This window comes from Pseudopodoces humilis, chromosome 15 (genome assembly GCF_049639895.1).
Source record: "Pseudopodoces humilis isolate 2021_Gansu_Grassland_sample_001 chromosome 15, ASM4963989v1, whole genome shotgun sequence".
In the NCBI taxonomy this organism is placed as follows: Eukaryota; Metazoa; Chordata; class Aves; order Passeriformes; family Paridae; genus Pseudopodoces; species Pseudopodoces humilis.
In genome coordinates this window covers 11,822,847-11,839,407 of record NC_142214.1, presented here as the reverse complement: position 1 = coordinate 11,839,407, position 16,561 = coordinate 11,822,847, and the positions used below count along the sequence as shown (strand labels likewise).

General features: G+C 37.7%; 1 protein-coding gene across 3 annotated transcripts in view; it reads left to right on the top strand.

Annotated features, from left to right (window-relative positions):
• The window catches only part of COL4A6 (collagen type IV alpha 6 chain), a 141,324-nt gene that overhangs the window by 44,042 nt on the left and 80,721 nt on the right, over positions 1-16,561 (top strand). For all 3 annotated transcript variants that reach the window (XM_088062867.1, XM_088062868.1, XM_088062865.1), the window contains one exon: positions 9,429-9,512. In XM_088062867.1, the coding sequence (XP_087918993.1) occupies positions 9,429-9,512 (84 nt within the window). The remainder of the gene's footprint in view (positions 1-9,428; positions 9,513-16,561) is intronic.

Sequence of the window (16,561 nt, the reverse complement as noted above, 5' to 3'; positions counted from 1 at the left end):
TCTCTCTTGTCCTTCGGGTGTTGCCCTGCTACCACGGATGACACCAGAAGAGCCAAAGCGGATTACCAAAGCTGGCAGGGAGGCGCCTTCCCCCGCCTGGAATCTCCTGGTTTCCCCGGGGCGAGGTGCTTCATCCGAGACGAGCCCCCAATTTCTGTGAAAAACGAAGTTCACTCCTGTAAATTTTAAAAAGTTTAATAAAGACAATAAGAGACATAAAATAAAGCAAAGAGTTAAAATGGCCGGGTGCCTTGGCGCGCTGCCAAGAGCACACCTGGTATCCCAGGGATACCCCTTTTATCCCATCCTTGCTGTGAGGGGTTAATGCATATTCAAGCATGTCCCCTCCCTGGTTCCGCCTTCTTGGATCATGCTCCTGCACAGTCTGTTTCTGCTGGTCATCATAATTTTTTTGCTGGTCATCATTGTTCTTGCTGGTCAGCATTCTTTTGGAGTCTGGTTTCCTTTTTTCTGCAGATGGTCAGTTGTTGATAAGGGTCTGGGCCCCTCATCCTTCTTCTGAGGGCAGCTGAGCTTATCTTTCCCCCCTGCCCACGTCGTGGTACCGGTTTTTTTTGATAACAGTTTGCTCTCCCTTTCCTGCTGCTGATAACAGCCTGTTTTCCACAGCTTGATCCTCCCATTGTCTTGCCTTGTCCGGATGAAACATATCTTTATTATTCAGAATTCCTATCTAAGCCTATAACCTACTAAGAGAGAAAAGAATATAGTGAAAGCATATAATATATATTTATCAGAATAATTGTGAAAAGCCAATATTTACAACATGAATTCACAACATCACTGACATTTGTGCTAGCACAAGATGTTTGTAAATGGTATTGATATCCTGGTGGTATTCTACAATTCTCAAAAAGGAAAAATGACCCATCAAAAGTGCAAAGTTATTAACAGCCAAAAGTAGACAATTGTATGCTCCTGGGACATGTTGTGACTTGGTAAGTCTCATGCCCTGAAGATAGAAATAGTACGCTAGAAATATTATAAAGGTTAGAGGAACAGCTCCAAAGATGTTTACTTTTAAAAAAACCCACATTTTTTTCTTAATTATGTTTACTACTATGGCGTCCAAACATTAGTTAACAACAAGGACCAAATCAAGCATAGTAGTAGACATCATCCCCTAAAGGAGAGTGATTTTACTCTTTGAATTATTTTGCGGGTGGAGCATAAAGTGCCTCCCTGGTTTCTTTTGTGATTTAATTAACCAAGAGCAGCTATGTGCATGGTACTTTCCAGAACTGATGTAGTAAATCTTTACTAGAGGACTTAAAACACAGTGGAACGTCTCACTGTGCTGTTTGCAGTGGCTTTGCTCTGTTCTTGCTTCAGTCAATGACAAAACCTCCAGGGAAATTAGTGAGGATGCATCCACCCACAAGCCAGATCTTATTTTCAGGATCACAAAGTGCAAGGGAATAGAATGTCTACAGAGATAGAGGTTAAAGAGTTAATCATGTTGGTACTATAACAGGTAGTTTTCTGACAGTTCCAGGAGATGACTGGATGTTTTTATTTAGATACTCTATAATTATACAGATTTTCAGCTGTTTGGGCCTTTTGGCCTTTCAGTAACATGTGATGAAGATTGTCTATTTAAAGAATAGGATGAAAGCTTAGGTGAGAGCAAATGAGTTGCTGAGCTGTTTATCTGTCCCACCCCAAAAGGAAGGAGTGACCTTGATGTAGATATTGTAAGTGAACTGGAAAAGATGGCTGAACTTCATACCTGTGCTCTGTAATACTTTGCTAACTTTTGCTGCTTGTGAGAGTGGTTCTTGGCAGATTCCACCCTGTCTGCAGCTGACATGTGCCATCGATTTTGGAAATTTAATTTGGGGTAAGTATATTAATAATTTGAACAGACAAATACTGTTTCTGTCTGTAATACATTAGTTTGGGATACAAGTATAGCTAATTGTTTTTGTGTAAAGAGATGCCCATCCCATCTGAGTATAAATTCATTATTAATGACAAGCTCCAGCAGCAATAATCTCTTGTTACAGAAGCATTTTTTTAAAGTAACTGGGTTTTTTAAACCCAGTTCTTAGTCACTCATTTTCACTTTCAAAACTGTAGTCATCTGCTAATTAAACATGGGACATCAGAGATTCTTAATGAGTGGCTTGGTAATGTGACCAGCAATTTGAATACAAGGCACTGTATGAGATTATTTAATACAGATTTGGAGTTCCCTACTGCAGTTAGGAGGAGTGCTTGAGTTCCCTCCCCAAATTATGGACTTTGTAGAGTAAGAATTATTTGTCAGAATAACGTGGTGGTTGAAGTAGTTCTAGACATTTTTATCATGTACCATGTCATGGGATGGGGATGCAGGAGCTTTCCTATGTATGCATTCTGAAATATTAGAGGTATAAAAATGGCTATGGCTAATCAGGATTATTTCTGTCACTTTGCTGTAGTTGCTGTCTAGATTTTTTTCAATGTCTGTGGAAATGTGCATACCTGGGCATTCAGTGCTGAGGGCAATCTTTTTCTAATCTGACAAGGAAGGAATCTGGAATATTCCAAACATTTTATTTTGTCCTATGGGCTAATCAAAAGAAATGTATGCCACATTCCAGCTAAATGCTACATGACATATTTATTTTAAATGAAAGTGGCAGATAAAATAGGTAGTTTCACACACTTTTCTCTTGTATTTTGGAATAACACTACTTCTACACTTACAGAGGTGTTTTCATCTTTCTCAAGGTGATTATTCCTAAGGAAGGAATAGTGCTATTTGGCTTTTTTTTTCTATGTCACATTCAGAGTCATCTGTAGCAGAGAAGGGAAGTCTGCTGTACTGCTTTGGCCTTTGTGGAGGCTGATGCAAATCCAGGAGGAGATAATTCATATCCTTATTTCTTTGCAGGATTGCTGTGTGCTCAGGGAGGTATCCTGAGAGTGCTTCTGAGGCCTTCTCTGAGCAAAGCCAGCATGTGCTCAAGTTCATTTCTGTTTAGCAGGGCATTCAGCTGTGTTCTTTAATCTCAATGGTATTATCAGAATTAAGCATGGAATGGTAGAATTTATTCTTTTGGTGTTTTTTTCACTAAAGATATGTTTAGTAGTGTACAGTGTAACAGTGTATAGCCTTGTTTTTGGGAAGGTCATGTTTTCATTAGGGAAATAAAGTAGTAGTTAATAAAGAAATTAATACTAATGTGGATATGTGTGCCATATGTGCACAAACATAACAGACCTGGGGACATCTTGGTTAAATTTTTTTTTGCCACAAGTTGATTTACTTTGCTTAGGAGAGAATTTAATGAAGAAACCATTATGAAAATAATTGAAACCAATGGTATTCCTTTGATCAGGATTGGTGATGGCTTCAATGACCTTGGTGGTTACACAAGTTGTACTTCTTTGACAATACCTTGAAGGATGCAAACAGAATAGAAAAGGGCTAGACTCAAGTGCAGTGAGGGTTGACTGAGCTCCCAGTTTGCAGCTTTGATTTATGTTTTAGACAGTGTTTAATGCTGAGTCAGCTCAGCCTGCATACCAAATCGTCTTTTGAAGAAATGGCTCAAAAGCCCCTTCGCTAAGAGGCTCTGCTCATGTCCCTTGCTGTGCAGTTCCTTGTGCTCATCCTGCTCGTCAATGTCTCCCAGCAAAAAGATTGAGCATCCTTCTCCCAGCTGACTCCCACACGTAAAGGCCTCATTCACCCCTAGTGTGTCTTCACTGGAGAAAGCTGTTAGAGCAGAGATTTTTTTTCACCTGACTCAAATCCAAAAGATACAGAGAGAGAGTTTAGTGGATAGCTTTGGTGTGGGAGGTCAGATACAGCTCCTACCTTCACTTCTTAATCCATCAGCATTTTACCACAAGTATCACTGGAACTGTGGCCAGATTCTACCAATATTTTCCATGGACTTTACTTAGTCATATAGTCAATAGTCAGCTCTGGAGCCTTCATTTCAAGAAAGTTTTTAACAGATGGCTTTTGGGGAATGATGCATTCAAAAATAAAATGCAAATAAAAAATTGCTGTTGTATTTTTAAAGTATATGCTCTATGTTATGTACAAAATTGTAGGATGAGTCACAGTGTATACATGCCACCTTACCTTCTGATGTGTACTTTGATGATAAATACTGTGAGCATCCCTTTAACTTTAGGTGAAGATTTTCTTTCTCTAGTAATTTTGTTAGAACTGTTTGCACAATGGAGGAGCAGACTCAGATGCCCTGAAGACGGAGCTGCTCAGAGCTGGATTCAAATATGTTAATGTAGAATAACCAGTATGTGGCATTCCTACTCCTGTAGTGTTTGGAGGCCAGTCATTTCCATGTGACTCTAAGAAAAATAAGGTGCTATTCAGGGTGAGAGAGTGGCTTAAAGCCTGACTTTGTGTGGTATATGTGTTAGTATTTAAACTACAGTCTCTTACTTTTGAAGTTGTGTTTTTTACACTCTAATTCTGTTAGAGTCAATGGAAAATGCTTTTCCAGACTTTTCACAATTTTACAGTAGATTTTAACATAGCAGGTCATAGGAGAAATTTGCAGGTTTAGAAAGCTGAGACCTTGAGGACTGCTTCTCTAAATTTTTATTTCACAAGATCAGTTGCTTTGGGTTTTTTCCTACTTTCTTGCCTTCCAGACACTATTGGTGCTAGGGGCTGGAACTGGACTGGATGGGAAGGTGATGCTTTGACATGAATCGCTTTAGGAATAAAGGAAAAGTGACAGTCACTGAATATTGTCTCATACTGTGACTGGCCACTGTGTCATATCAATCTGTTAAAATGGATTACCATTTTTAAGAATTTTTAAGTGTCTTGCCTTTGTAACTGGAAGGATGCTGCCCTCTGCTTTAAAACTTCCAAAAAAAATTCTACAAATATTTATGGAAACTTATACACACTTGCTTTTGTGCCAGATTGTCTTTTCCTATGACTAGTTAGTATAGGACAAGTCAATGTGTCCCTAACAGTCACCCCTGTTGTTGATTTATATATTCTAGCCAGAGATCTGTTTCTGACTATCTTCTCAGTTACTGATGGCCATGTGAAGTGCTGCTGAGCAGAAGTGGGGTATTGAGAACACTATTCAAATAAAATTTGTTTACTTTTCTGGCATTTGCCTTGATGAATGTATAGGGCCACTGTGTCACCACTCAAGTCTTCATTCATGAACTTAATTAAAAGCCATGAATGCTCAAATGAGTGAGGTTATCACAGAAGCTTATGAAGTGAACAGAGATACCAGGTTTCACTAATTTTTTTGCAGTGAAATTTTGCAAGGATGTCTGAATGTCTGGCACTGTGAACATAATTTCCTTATTAGTCATCAGCAGGTAAGATGACTAATGGGATAAGATTTTGAATTATATGAAAATTGTTTATTTGAAGATTCCAGAAGTTTTCATTATACTTCCTTTCTCGCTTTTGATTATGAAGTTTCTTGTTGTGATTTTTGTACTGCTGTAATGGAGCAGTCCTTAACTTGAGTTGGGAAGTTACTGGATGCAAGTGTTGGGGGAAAAAACTTCATCCCAGTCATATCTCTTTATGAAAGTTAAAGATTCTTTCACTTTCTGTTTTATCAACTTTTTTTTTTGTCATCATTTTTTTTCCTCTTTTATCATGAGTATGCTCTTTTTTCAGCATACTTTACACACTCCAATTTTGTGTGCTACCATTCCTTAGAATCCATTCTTTACTGAAATTTTCCAATTTATTTGCCCATTTCTACCACTGCTACTTTATCTTCATCATGATAAAATGATGGTTTTAACCTTTCTGCAGTCCTTTTCCAAAACATGCTTTCAGCTTCATTTTCCTATCTGATTAAAGTCATTGTCTTCAGATGAGAATTTTAAGCCTTCTGCAGTTGATCCTTTGAAACAGAGCAGAATTTTTGATGCAAAATTGAGCCCCACTTCTTGCATCTAAGCTCTGCTTTTTGGCAGTCTCCCACAAAATCCTTTGTTAGATGGTTTACTCCTACCTACAGTTTTTGGATTTGCAGGCAAATCCTTCCAGGTCATGTACATTTATTCTGTTGCCTTATATGTTGCTCTAGAGAAGCTTGAATGAGCATTCTGGGGCACCTCTTATGACATCACAGCTGTCAGGTCTCTACTCTTTATGGCTTCAGTCCAAAACAAGCTGAAGTCAATGGAAAGATTTGAAATCCCACTGCTTCTTCATGAATCAACTGTGCAAAAAGGGATGGATGGATGGACGGATGGACGGACGGACATACACCAGAAGCATGAGAGGAAAATTGTCCTTACAGTGACTCTTGGTTTTGAATGTCTTTTAACAATAGTTTCTCACTTGCATCAGTACTTCTCAAATATGATAGGTTTTTTCTGTGTTGAAATCATGGTGGTAATTCTTATGTAAGCCTGAAATAACATAGTTAGAATCAGGATGTATGTTACTCAGTTGATATTAAATTTCAGAGTATGTATTTCTGTAACAGTTCTGCTATTTTGCTTTTTGTTTTCAAGATCTTGGTCTACTTCCATGCAGTGAAATGAAAATGGTTTCATTAATTTCTCCTATAATGGTGGAACTTAACACTATAACTAATAACCTTAATTTTTTAATTCTTTTTTTTTCTTTTCAAGAGCATATACATCTGAAATGTAAAACAGTAGGAAAAAATCTTTTCCCTGAATACATGCACAGAACAAGCATGACAGGCTCATGTCATGGTCAGGTTACAATCAGGGTAAATGTTTGAATGACCTTGCCTTCACATATTTGAATGGGAAAATGTATTAACCTTTTCAGAAGAGAACTGTTGTCTAGAATCTTATATGCAGCCTTTAGAGTTGTGTTCACCAATATTATGCAGGATTATGCGATTTAAATAGTCATGGAGTGTCTGATGTCAGCTAGTTCCCTGAAATAAAATACTCAGGATATATACACCTGTTTTGGAGCCAACTGGCTTTGCTTTGCTTCCTTTCCAAATGCCTTCATTCACGAGTGAGCAAAATGACTCCTCATGCTGTGAAAAAGCACAATTTTACACAAAATAGGGACATACTTTCAGTTTTTCACAAAACTCAGTGAGAGTTTGTCCAGCTTCCAATAAATTAAAGAGAAATATTTCTTTTGATTTTGGTGGGATTTTGATATATTTACTACACTGCATCACTGATGGGAGCAACAAGAGCATGAAGGATAGAAGGAATCATGGATTTTTGTCTGGTCCTCTGCCACTGGGCAAGACCTGACTGCCACCAGAGGCAGGGGATTAGTGCTTTGAGACAGAGACTATGGCAAGGCAGTGACCTTAGAGGGATACAGAGCTATGGTGAAAGGAAGCTTCTTTGCCAATGCTCACTCCTAGAAGGCACCTGAATAGACAGAACCATGGACCCCAAGACCTTGTACAAATGACTGCTGGAACAAGGAATAAGCTGGAGAAAAAGTTGATTAGAAGTTTAAATCTCTAAAGAATTTAAGGGTGAATAACTGACTGGGAAAGCATAATCTGACTACCTGAAGGCATAAAACTGTGTGTGAAGGTTTTAAACATAAGGTTAAGTGTCAGGAATAGAGATATACATTGCTTAGCAATGGGTCCAGATTTCCACTGTGAAATGTGAATATAAGCATGGCAAAATATGTATCTTAGTGCACTTCACTCTAAAAACAAGTTCACAGAGAAATGACTCTCAGATGGGTGTCCCATTAAGACCAGTTTTTATGTACTGAGCCCCTGTTCTTGCACATGGCAGACTCAAATTCATGGTGATCATTCATTGACTGAGCAGAAAGTTCGGAGATGCTCTTACAGTGTATTCTATAACCTTTAGATACAGTTTGTCTCCTCTTTGCTTTTGGGTAGTTTATAGGCTAGTTAGTCATTTGTGTTTTGTTGGCTGTTTGGGGTTTTTTTACCTCTTCTTCAGTCTTTATTTTCTGCTGCTGACAGAATTGTCTGTAGTGCATTTCCCATTATGGTGCCTCTTTCATGGTGCCTTTCTTCAGTTCAAGTTTTGTGTTAGATCCTACTATAGAATTTTAATGAGTAGTCCAAAATGCCCTAATGTATCTAATGGGCCTCATCTGAACGAAGCTGCCAAAAAGTCTGCTAAGTGGTTTCATAGGATTTTTTTTTATACTTGATGCCTCTTAGAATTGCTTGAAGGTTGTTACTACTATTTTACAGCAAGAAATAGCACTCCTTTCTGGATAGGGAAGTGTGGGAGATTGTATTTAAGGCTTTTTGTTAATACCTGTTCATTCTAAACCCAAAGCTGTTTAATTTAACAAAACAGTGTAAACATCAGCATGTATAGAGGTTTTTATTTACCTTCAGCAGAACACTGATCAAGTGATGTCAGATTAGGTACTTTCTTTTAAGAAAGTTGATTCAAAGAAGCTCAAAAGTTGAGGAGCTTGCATCTGTTGTCTTTAATTTTTTCATGTTCCTCACTGTCAGGAAATTTTAAAGGCTTTAAAAATATTTCCCATTAATGCGTTTAATAAGGAAATGCTTGGCTCTAGTCTGAACATTTTTTGTCATTTAATTTGATCACCTTGATATGAGTAGCTTAAATGTTTATTCCTTTAAGAATTTGAAAACCTAGGCACTATACCTGAGCATGCTGAACAGTGAAAATTTCCTTAGAGAGGGTTGTTCATAGTGTGTGATAAAACTACATTGCTAAAGGGGACCTTTTTTCCAGGAGTTACAGTATTGTCAGTAGTAGTCTAAACTAAATCTGTGTAGTTAACTTTCATGTACTCTATTAGCTGGGAATTAAGCTCGTAATATAGGAACTTCAGATTGACATAAATATTGTAATTATTCTTTGAACAACTAATGCCAGTGCAGCAAATTTGGAATATATTTTCAGTTTAAATCCAAATCCATGGTCATTTCCTACACACTTGCAAATGTGTTCTTAGTTAAAAATGCCATTTTCTCTCATCCAGTAGCTTTTGTTCTCATGGTTTAGGGATGCAGCTTCTTGTTCTTCGAAACATGCAAGGGTCCCAAAATTAAATTTGTCTTGATAGTTCCTATTGATGTAAAGATACTTGATTATGCAGGATGGCTGAGCCACAAGTTGGAGTCACCTATTATGATCCTAGTCTAATAGTGTGCTGAGTATCTCGAATAATCATCAAATTTTATGGGTTTGAGAGCCCTAGGAAGCACTCTGCATCTTGCAGAAGAGCACCAACTTATGTAAACTCACTTGTCCTCAAAGAATTTCTAATCCAACTTTTTCTGTTTATTTGGTGATTCTGAAAAGGACCCAATTGTGCGAAATTACATTTTGCCCAATTACTTCCCAGCAAATTCACGCAACAAAGGTAATGTAAATGAAAAGTGTTGAAACCAAGCGTTTTAATTAAAGATCTTCAGCTAACAAATACTTATGAAATACAATTATTTTAATTTTTTTTTTTTTTTTAGGGTGGAAAGAAATCCTACAGTGGGCCATGTGGGGGCCGCGATTGCAGTGCTGGATGCAAATGTTTTCCAGAGAAGGGTGGACGTGTAAGTTTGTTTACACTAATATAACTTGTCCTTGCTGCTTATCAATCTTTTTAGAAATAAATAAATAAACACCACGTTACTGTGTCCAATTCTCAATCTAATGACCTCAAGAAACTACAAATGATGAAGACCAGCTTCATTTCAAATGTCCCTAGCCAAGATTTCAAAAGCTGTTCTAAAGATTTACAAACGGCTCGCTTTGTAATGAGTCTTTAATAGAGTCCTATTTCTTTATGTGGTCTGAGCCCTAGTTCAAAAGAAGTCAGATGTTTTTTAGGTAGATTACAATTAAAATTAGGAAAATCAAAGTAGTGTGGGCTACTAGTACATATTTTGTCCAGGCCTTACTGTAATAGCTCCTGTTTATTTGTGGAAGTGTTTTCGATTTGTGTATTTGGTTGTGGAGGAATAATAACTCAAAATGGATCTAAGCAATTCCTTTTGAGAAAGTTGCTTGTGTAAAGTAGCTAAAGTCTCTCTCTCTGAAGTCTTCATTTGAAGAAACCAAATGTTTAAGCAAGATTTCTGTAAAAATCTTGAATTTCTTTTGCTTGTATGAACAGACTATAATTTATCTTAGTGCAGCTGCTTATCTCCTGTCTTAGGGGAATGCAGTAACTGACTTCACTCTGCCTTCAATTGCAATGTTAATTTGTGTCCAGACACCATCTTCTTAATGTTTTATCTTTAGCTCTAGAGCATTTTAACATGTATGAAAACGAATCTTACAGATTTTGCTTTTGGAGATGAGACGAGAAAAGAGCACACAGTAGGTACTTGAGGAATTGGAAAGGCTTAAAGAGAAGGGAAGTAGTACTAGTTTTCTTGTTTAATTAATCAGCTGTACTTCCCAAAATCACATTGAAAACTCATCCTCTGAGCAAAACCAAAAGAAATTAAGTCTTATTTAAACATAAGCAATCCTGATTTTTTTCCTGTCTATTTCAGTGACACAGTGTGTGTATATGCAAGGCATTACTTTTTGAACTGCATTTAGGAAAATGTTCCTATTTCAAAATGATGGTTTTAAAAATTATGTTTTTTCTAATTGCAGACAGAGTTGAGTGAATGCTTAATTGATAACTGGTGATGTGTTTTCTCTGGAAATATAAAATTTCTTTCAATTCATCATGTGGCAGATGGAAAACATGTCTAAACAGATAAGCGGAAGAACTTTGCAAGAAGTTCTCAATATATGCTAGAATATGAAATAAAGAGACTTGCCCAATACCTTTTGTGATTAGATACACTAAGAGACAGACCTAGTTTGGTTCTGAAACACAGTATCCTGTAAGTGCTTTGACCTTTAGACAGCAGTGAGCATCATTCTTACGTCTCTTTACATTTCCTGGGGTCCAACTTGATTGTTTGAAGTGGCCACAACGCTGTTGACCTTGCAGTTTCAGCTCTTGGCATCTCTTTTGTCAAGATGTCACAAAGATTTTAGGCTGTTTTCATTGCTGACTTGAGAACTCATTTGGCTTTTAGCTTATTTCTTGTATGACCTGTATATTGGTAGGGCATTTTGAGTCTTTCAAACACATATTCCATCATTCTGAGACCTGTCCACGGAGTAAACGATCTGCTACAAGTGGTAATCTTTCCCTTTTACAACACTACTTCCATCAAGTGTGCTGAGCCCTCCTGACACCTTCTTGGACATCTGCAGGCAGCTACTGGAGGCCTGCCATGCCTGAGGATATGGAGGTGACTGGCTGAACTGGGAAAGTGGATGGTATGATTATGTATCCTACAGCACAGCTTGCTTCTTGCAGGACACTGTTTGGCCTGAGGCTAATCCCTTGGCTTCCTGCCTAGCTGTTTCTCCACTGCTGTAAAGCCTTTACATTCAGAAACTGAGACAGAACTTCCTCAATGCCCGGAATCCATATTTTGTTTAAGAAAAATGTTTCAGCTGTCAATTTTCCACAATTAACCAGATCAGAATAAAGCTAAGCTTTCTTTTTAAAAGAATGAAATAGCTAAAAAACACAAGAAAAATGACAATAAACTGAGAGTTTAATGAAAATAATATAGACAATGTCCTTAAATGTCCTCCCTGAATGCACTTCTTATCAGAATAAGCTTTAAAAATTTTATTTAGGCAATAAAAATGTCAAAACTGCCTAAAACTACTTCATAAGTGAGAGATATTTCTAGAAACGGGATCCATATATGTGTAATCCACAGGTGCCCGTGTTCTTATTTTTGCTATAGACTGCTGCTGTATATGCAGGATATAATAAAAAAACACCAAAAACCACAAAGAAACACCAAAAAAACACAACCAACCAAAAAAACCCACCCTAAAACTCAACCAACCAGTATAATCTCACTATCTGTAAGACTGACCCTGTTAGAAGACTAATCTCTATGCAATGAGTCAGCAATTTGCAGAATAATTGAGATTCTTTTCTGAAGGAAAGGTGGTGCTTGTCTGGCAGCCCCTTAGGGAGTTTGCCGTAATCCCTCTGCTCCCAGCCCCGGGAAATCGCCTGACTAGCTCCACTCCACCGGGGCGGGGAGAGGATTCGGCAAGGACAAAGATAAAAGATGAAGGAGGCTCTCTCTTCTGGGATACTGTCCCTCAGTTTATTCGCGGAACACTCCAGGGGAAAAAAAAAGACTGAGGGAGGAATTGCGGGGATTTTTAAACTGAGGGAAAAGGGGAGGGTGAAAGCAGGCTACAGTCAATGTGGTGAAACTGAAGGGGAAGGAACCAACACCCCATAGACCCAGCATGGGAAGCAACAGGGAAAAACCACTTAGTGTCTTAGTGCAACATGACAGGAGGTCTCCTAGCAGAGTGGTAAGGCAAAAGAGCAAAATTTCCATTCTGTTGTCTGAATGCTTGCATTACATTTGAAAAGTCATAATGCTACCTTTGTACCCATTTTAGGCTTTGCATTGAATCTTGATATAATCCAATTTACTGTGAAGCCTGCACAAGAAGAAATCTGTTATGGAAGTATTCTTCATCTTAGCCAGTGATTCTGAATTGGCTCTTTTATCTAATGATGAGTTAATGGAAAGCCTGTCTCTATGTAATTCAGTGGTCAAACTCCTGGCCATTGCAGCCATTCTCCCCTCCTTATCAGTTTTTATCTTGTAAAGATTTGTGAGTAGCAATCCAGTGTTTTGTGCAGAAGTACAGTTCTTCATGGAGAGGTGTTATCTTCACTAAAGGTCCCATCTAGTACCTTGTCTGGAGTTTTTCTCAGAGGTCAAGTTAAAAGGTTAACTGAGTATGCAGCTCTTACTACTTAAGTGCACAAGAAGATATCTACATATCGTATGATATTGTAACAGTAAATGTAATAGCAAGTGAAGCCCAGGAAACTGATTTTAAACCTAGGAGTTTTGGATCTGGTTGTTCCATTCCCCTAAGCTCCATTGTTAGAACTTGTACTGATTTTGATATGAAAGCTAATGTAATGCTGTGCAAAGACAATGCCAGGGAGCATCCCAGAGGTTACACAAGCCCCTGCCTACCTGCAGTCTCTAGGTGAATGTGTATCTTCTAAATCTCTGTGTCCCTATTTCCATTTTTCTGGCCAGCTGAGATACCAGTTATCCAATTAAGGCAATTTTAAAGGGAATTCTGCTGTGATAGTACCCAAATGAATCCTGATACATACCATTTTTTGGGGCAGGAGACAGTCTGAACACAAACTTACACTGAACCCACTTCTGCATATGAGACTTAAATACAGTCATCTTTAGGAACAACAAGTGATGGGTAGAAAAAGTGCTTTATATTAAATTATGAAGCACAAGAGGAAAGGTGAACAAAAAGCAACCATATTAAATTATAAGTTAAATGAGGAGGTGAATGTAAATCCTGATACTAGTCCCTATCCTAGTGCAAGGATATGTTCAGTTTCATTTCAGGTGAGTGATCTACAGCTAGAAGATTTTTGGGACTGTCAGAAGAATTTAATGTATTTAATGAGTGTATTTCATTCCACTTGCTTGCTGCTTGTCCACAGTTTGTGGGCAGGGACAATGCTGCTGAAAGTTTCATGCTGTTTGGATGGCTGTCTTCCTAAGAAATGCACTGCAGATAAGACAGCAGGGAACAGGAGACATTTTTCATACTTTCAGAGTATCAAAAAATGCTAAATAGTTGGTGACCTGCACCATTTCATTTTGTAGCTCATTTTGCATTTGTTTATAATAATGTTGCCCTTTTTGTTTTTATGTAATGTCATCAACTTTCAAACACTGATGAAGATTAAGTAGCAGACCCAGTCACTGTTGCATGTATACCTTATCCTGATGCCTGTTTGCTTATCTTGGAATTTATAACAATATTAGAGTTTGTTTTAAACTTTGCTCAACATGTGCTGGAGCAAATATTTTTCATTCTCCCCCACCAAAAAAGAAATTAGGGAAAAAAAAATCTAAAAATTGTTTCCAGGGATTCACAAACTACTCAGAAGAGGCTGTCCCAGGCAGCTTTTAGAACTTGCAAGTGCTGTAAGTCAGGAAAACTTGATGTTACTAATTATATTATTTTTTTTTTCATAATATGTAATCATGTCAAATAATATATATATATTATGTGTTCTTTAAAGCCCATTAAATATTATTATATGATCAATTAGAAAACAGTTAATGGCATTATAGAATCACTTTCCTGTCTCAAACAAAATCTCCACAGAGACTGTTTCTAGCAGCTGGTGTGGTTGGAATGGGGTGTATCTGTAAAATGAGGCAGTTGATTCTGGGGACATGGGCACACTTTTACCTGGTCCCACTCAAACAAAACGCTTTTTGTCTACACCAAGACTACACTGCAGGGTGAAGCAAAGCATCGTAAGAGGAATTGACTAAGATTGAGAGATTTGCTAAAAAATGTGGTTGCTACCTGAATGAAAAGCTAGTGTACCCAGAGATACATGCAATTCCCCACAGTTTTTCTGAAGTTAAAATTATGACAATGGTGTAAAATGATCTCTGGGCAATCAAAGAGTTTTTGATACAATTACTGCAGATCAAACAAGCAAGAAAAGATAGAAAGATCCTCAACATCAATGCAGTGAACAGCATAATCTGAGGTCAGAACTTTGGATGATTAATCTGATTGTTATCTAGCATAAACTAATGTCACATTGGCAAGATATCTTAGATTAACTTTTGTCTGGAATTAATCTCCTCAACTTAATACTGGGTGTACAAAGTGTCTCTTGTGATAATTAGTTGAAGATTGGTTGACGTTTCTTTGCTATGGGATTGTAGTAATTATAAATTGTATTTTTAATAGTGTTTGCTGATTTGTGCTTTGGCTGGTTAATCACTCTAGTTGGAGCAGTCAGGGATTTCCTGATTAAACACAATTTCTTTGGAAGTGTTGACTCAACAAAATGATTTTTTTTTTTTTTGCAGAAGTGCTTTACATAAACGTATTTGCTGGTGACAAAATTCTTTAATGCTGTTGGTTCAAACTTCTCTGTGTTTCAATGTGGCTTCCTATGCCCTGGCTTGACAAGCACTGTGGGACATGTGCTGCCATTTCGATAGTCATAGCCTGGAGGTTGACCAGTTAAAATCAAAACACTGGGATAGTGCCATTTCTTTCAAACTAATAATTCCAAGCTGTGAGCAGTGCTAAATGCACTAACCATGGATACAGGTACAAGTAATGCTAGGATTGTTATCTAGTTATTTTTGTAAAGATGGACTTTATGCAAATAATGTCTAATTCTTGTTCAAATTCCCTTGTGGTTAAACATATAAAATGCCATCGTTTGGTTTGGGAAGAGGATTGGTTATCTATAATATTTAAAAATGTTGACCATCTGTTTACTGTCATTAAGAATAAGGCGATTAATTAATGCTGACAATCTGTTTGCTGTCATTAAGAATATCTGGCAATATTTTGGAAGAAAATGAGGTAATAGTAAAGTCAAACAACTTACATGCCAGCTGGTTTTTTTAACAACTGCCAAGATTTGTATTTTTTTTAGTTAGTAAAACAAACTTTGCCAAATGTAGCATTAAATAATTATTGTACATGTCCTCCTGACCCAAACTAAATACACTGAACTTAGCTCTCTAATAAGAACCACACCAAATACTTAAACACAATAAATTAAACTGAACTCATTGCATTTGAAAGGGTTCCTTATGCAATGGGTATCAAGATAAAACCTGTCCCTGTGTGCAATCTTACATCATCTCCTTGGGAATACTTCTTGAGGTGACAGGCCTCCATCTTATAGTAGAATTCAGTAACAGTAACTGTGTTAAAGGAGGCTCTGGTAGCAAATCCTGTTTCTGTGGTTTGGTTTGCAGTTTTGTCTGAGCAGATGTGTGTACTAAGTGAGGATAAATATATTCTAGGAAATGTATCTTGTTAAGAAGATTTCCACAGCTTTCAAAACTGACCAGGATGCATGGCATTTCTGCGTGACCAGGGTGGGTGAGGTGACTCTGTGACCTGACACTATTTCTCAGTCTGCCTGCAAGGCCAGCTGATTTTGTAATTGCAGTGGGGACCTTTGAAACCAACCAGAACACAGGCCTTCAAGCTGTGCTCCATAGAGCACTTCCAGATGGCTTGGAAAATCCCAGCAATAAAGTATGTGTCATTGTTCAAGTAATTGTGCTTCATGTGAGCTTTAACCCAGGATTTTAATGTTTTTACACTATTTTGGAAGCAAATGGAGCATTTAAAAATCTCCTTGCTTCATCCTACTATGCTGTGAGTTTTCTTAGTTTAAGAAGTTGTGTAGTTTCACTATATCATGTGAATGTCCTTTTTGTTTTTCCTTTCTAGCCTGAAAGTTTCTAGTTTTCTCAAACTGAGTTTCCCAGAGGTGAGATATTACTGATATGGATGTAAGCTGTCTCCTGAAAGTCATGCTCAGCTGGCATACAGTCAGATCCCTCATCTTATGCTAAGTCCTCCTCACCTGAAGATACTTCCTGATTCTCTGCTCTGTTGTTGGCATGAGCTGAGGGTGCAGGCATGTTGCCCTAGGAATAGGAACTATATAATTTCTTGTTTGTACAAGTTGCCATGGCTACCCCTGGTAGCCTGCACA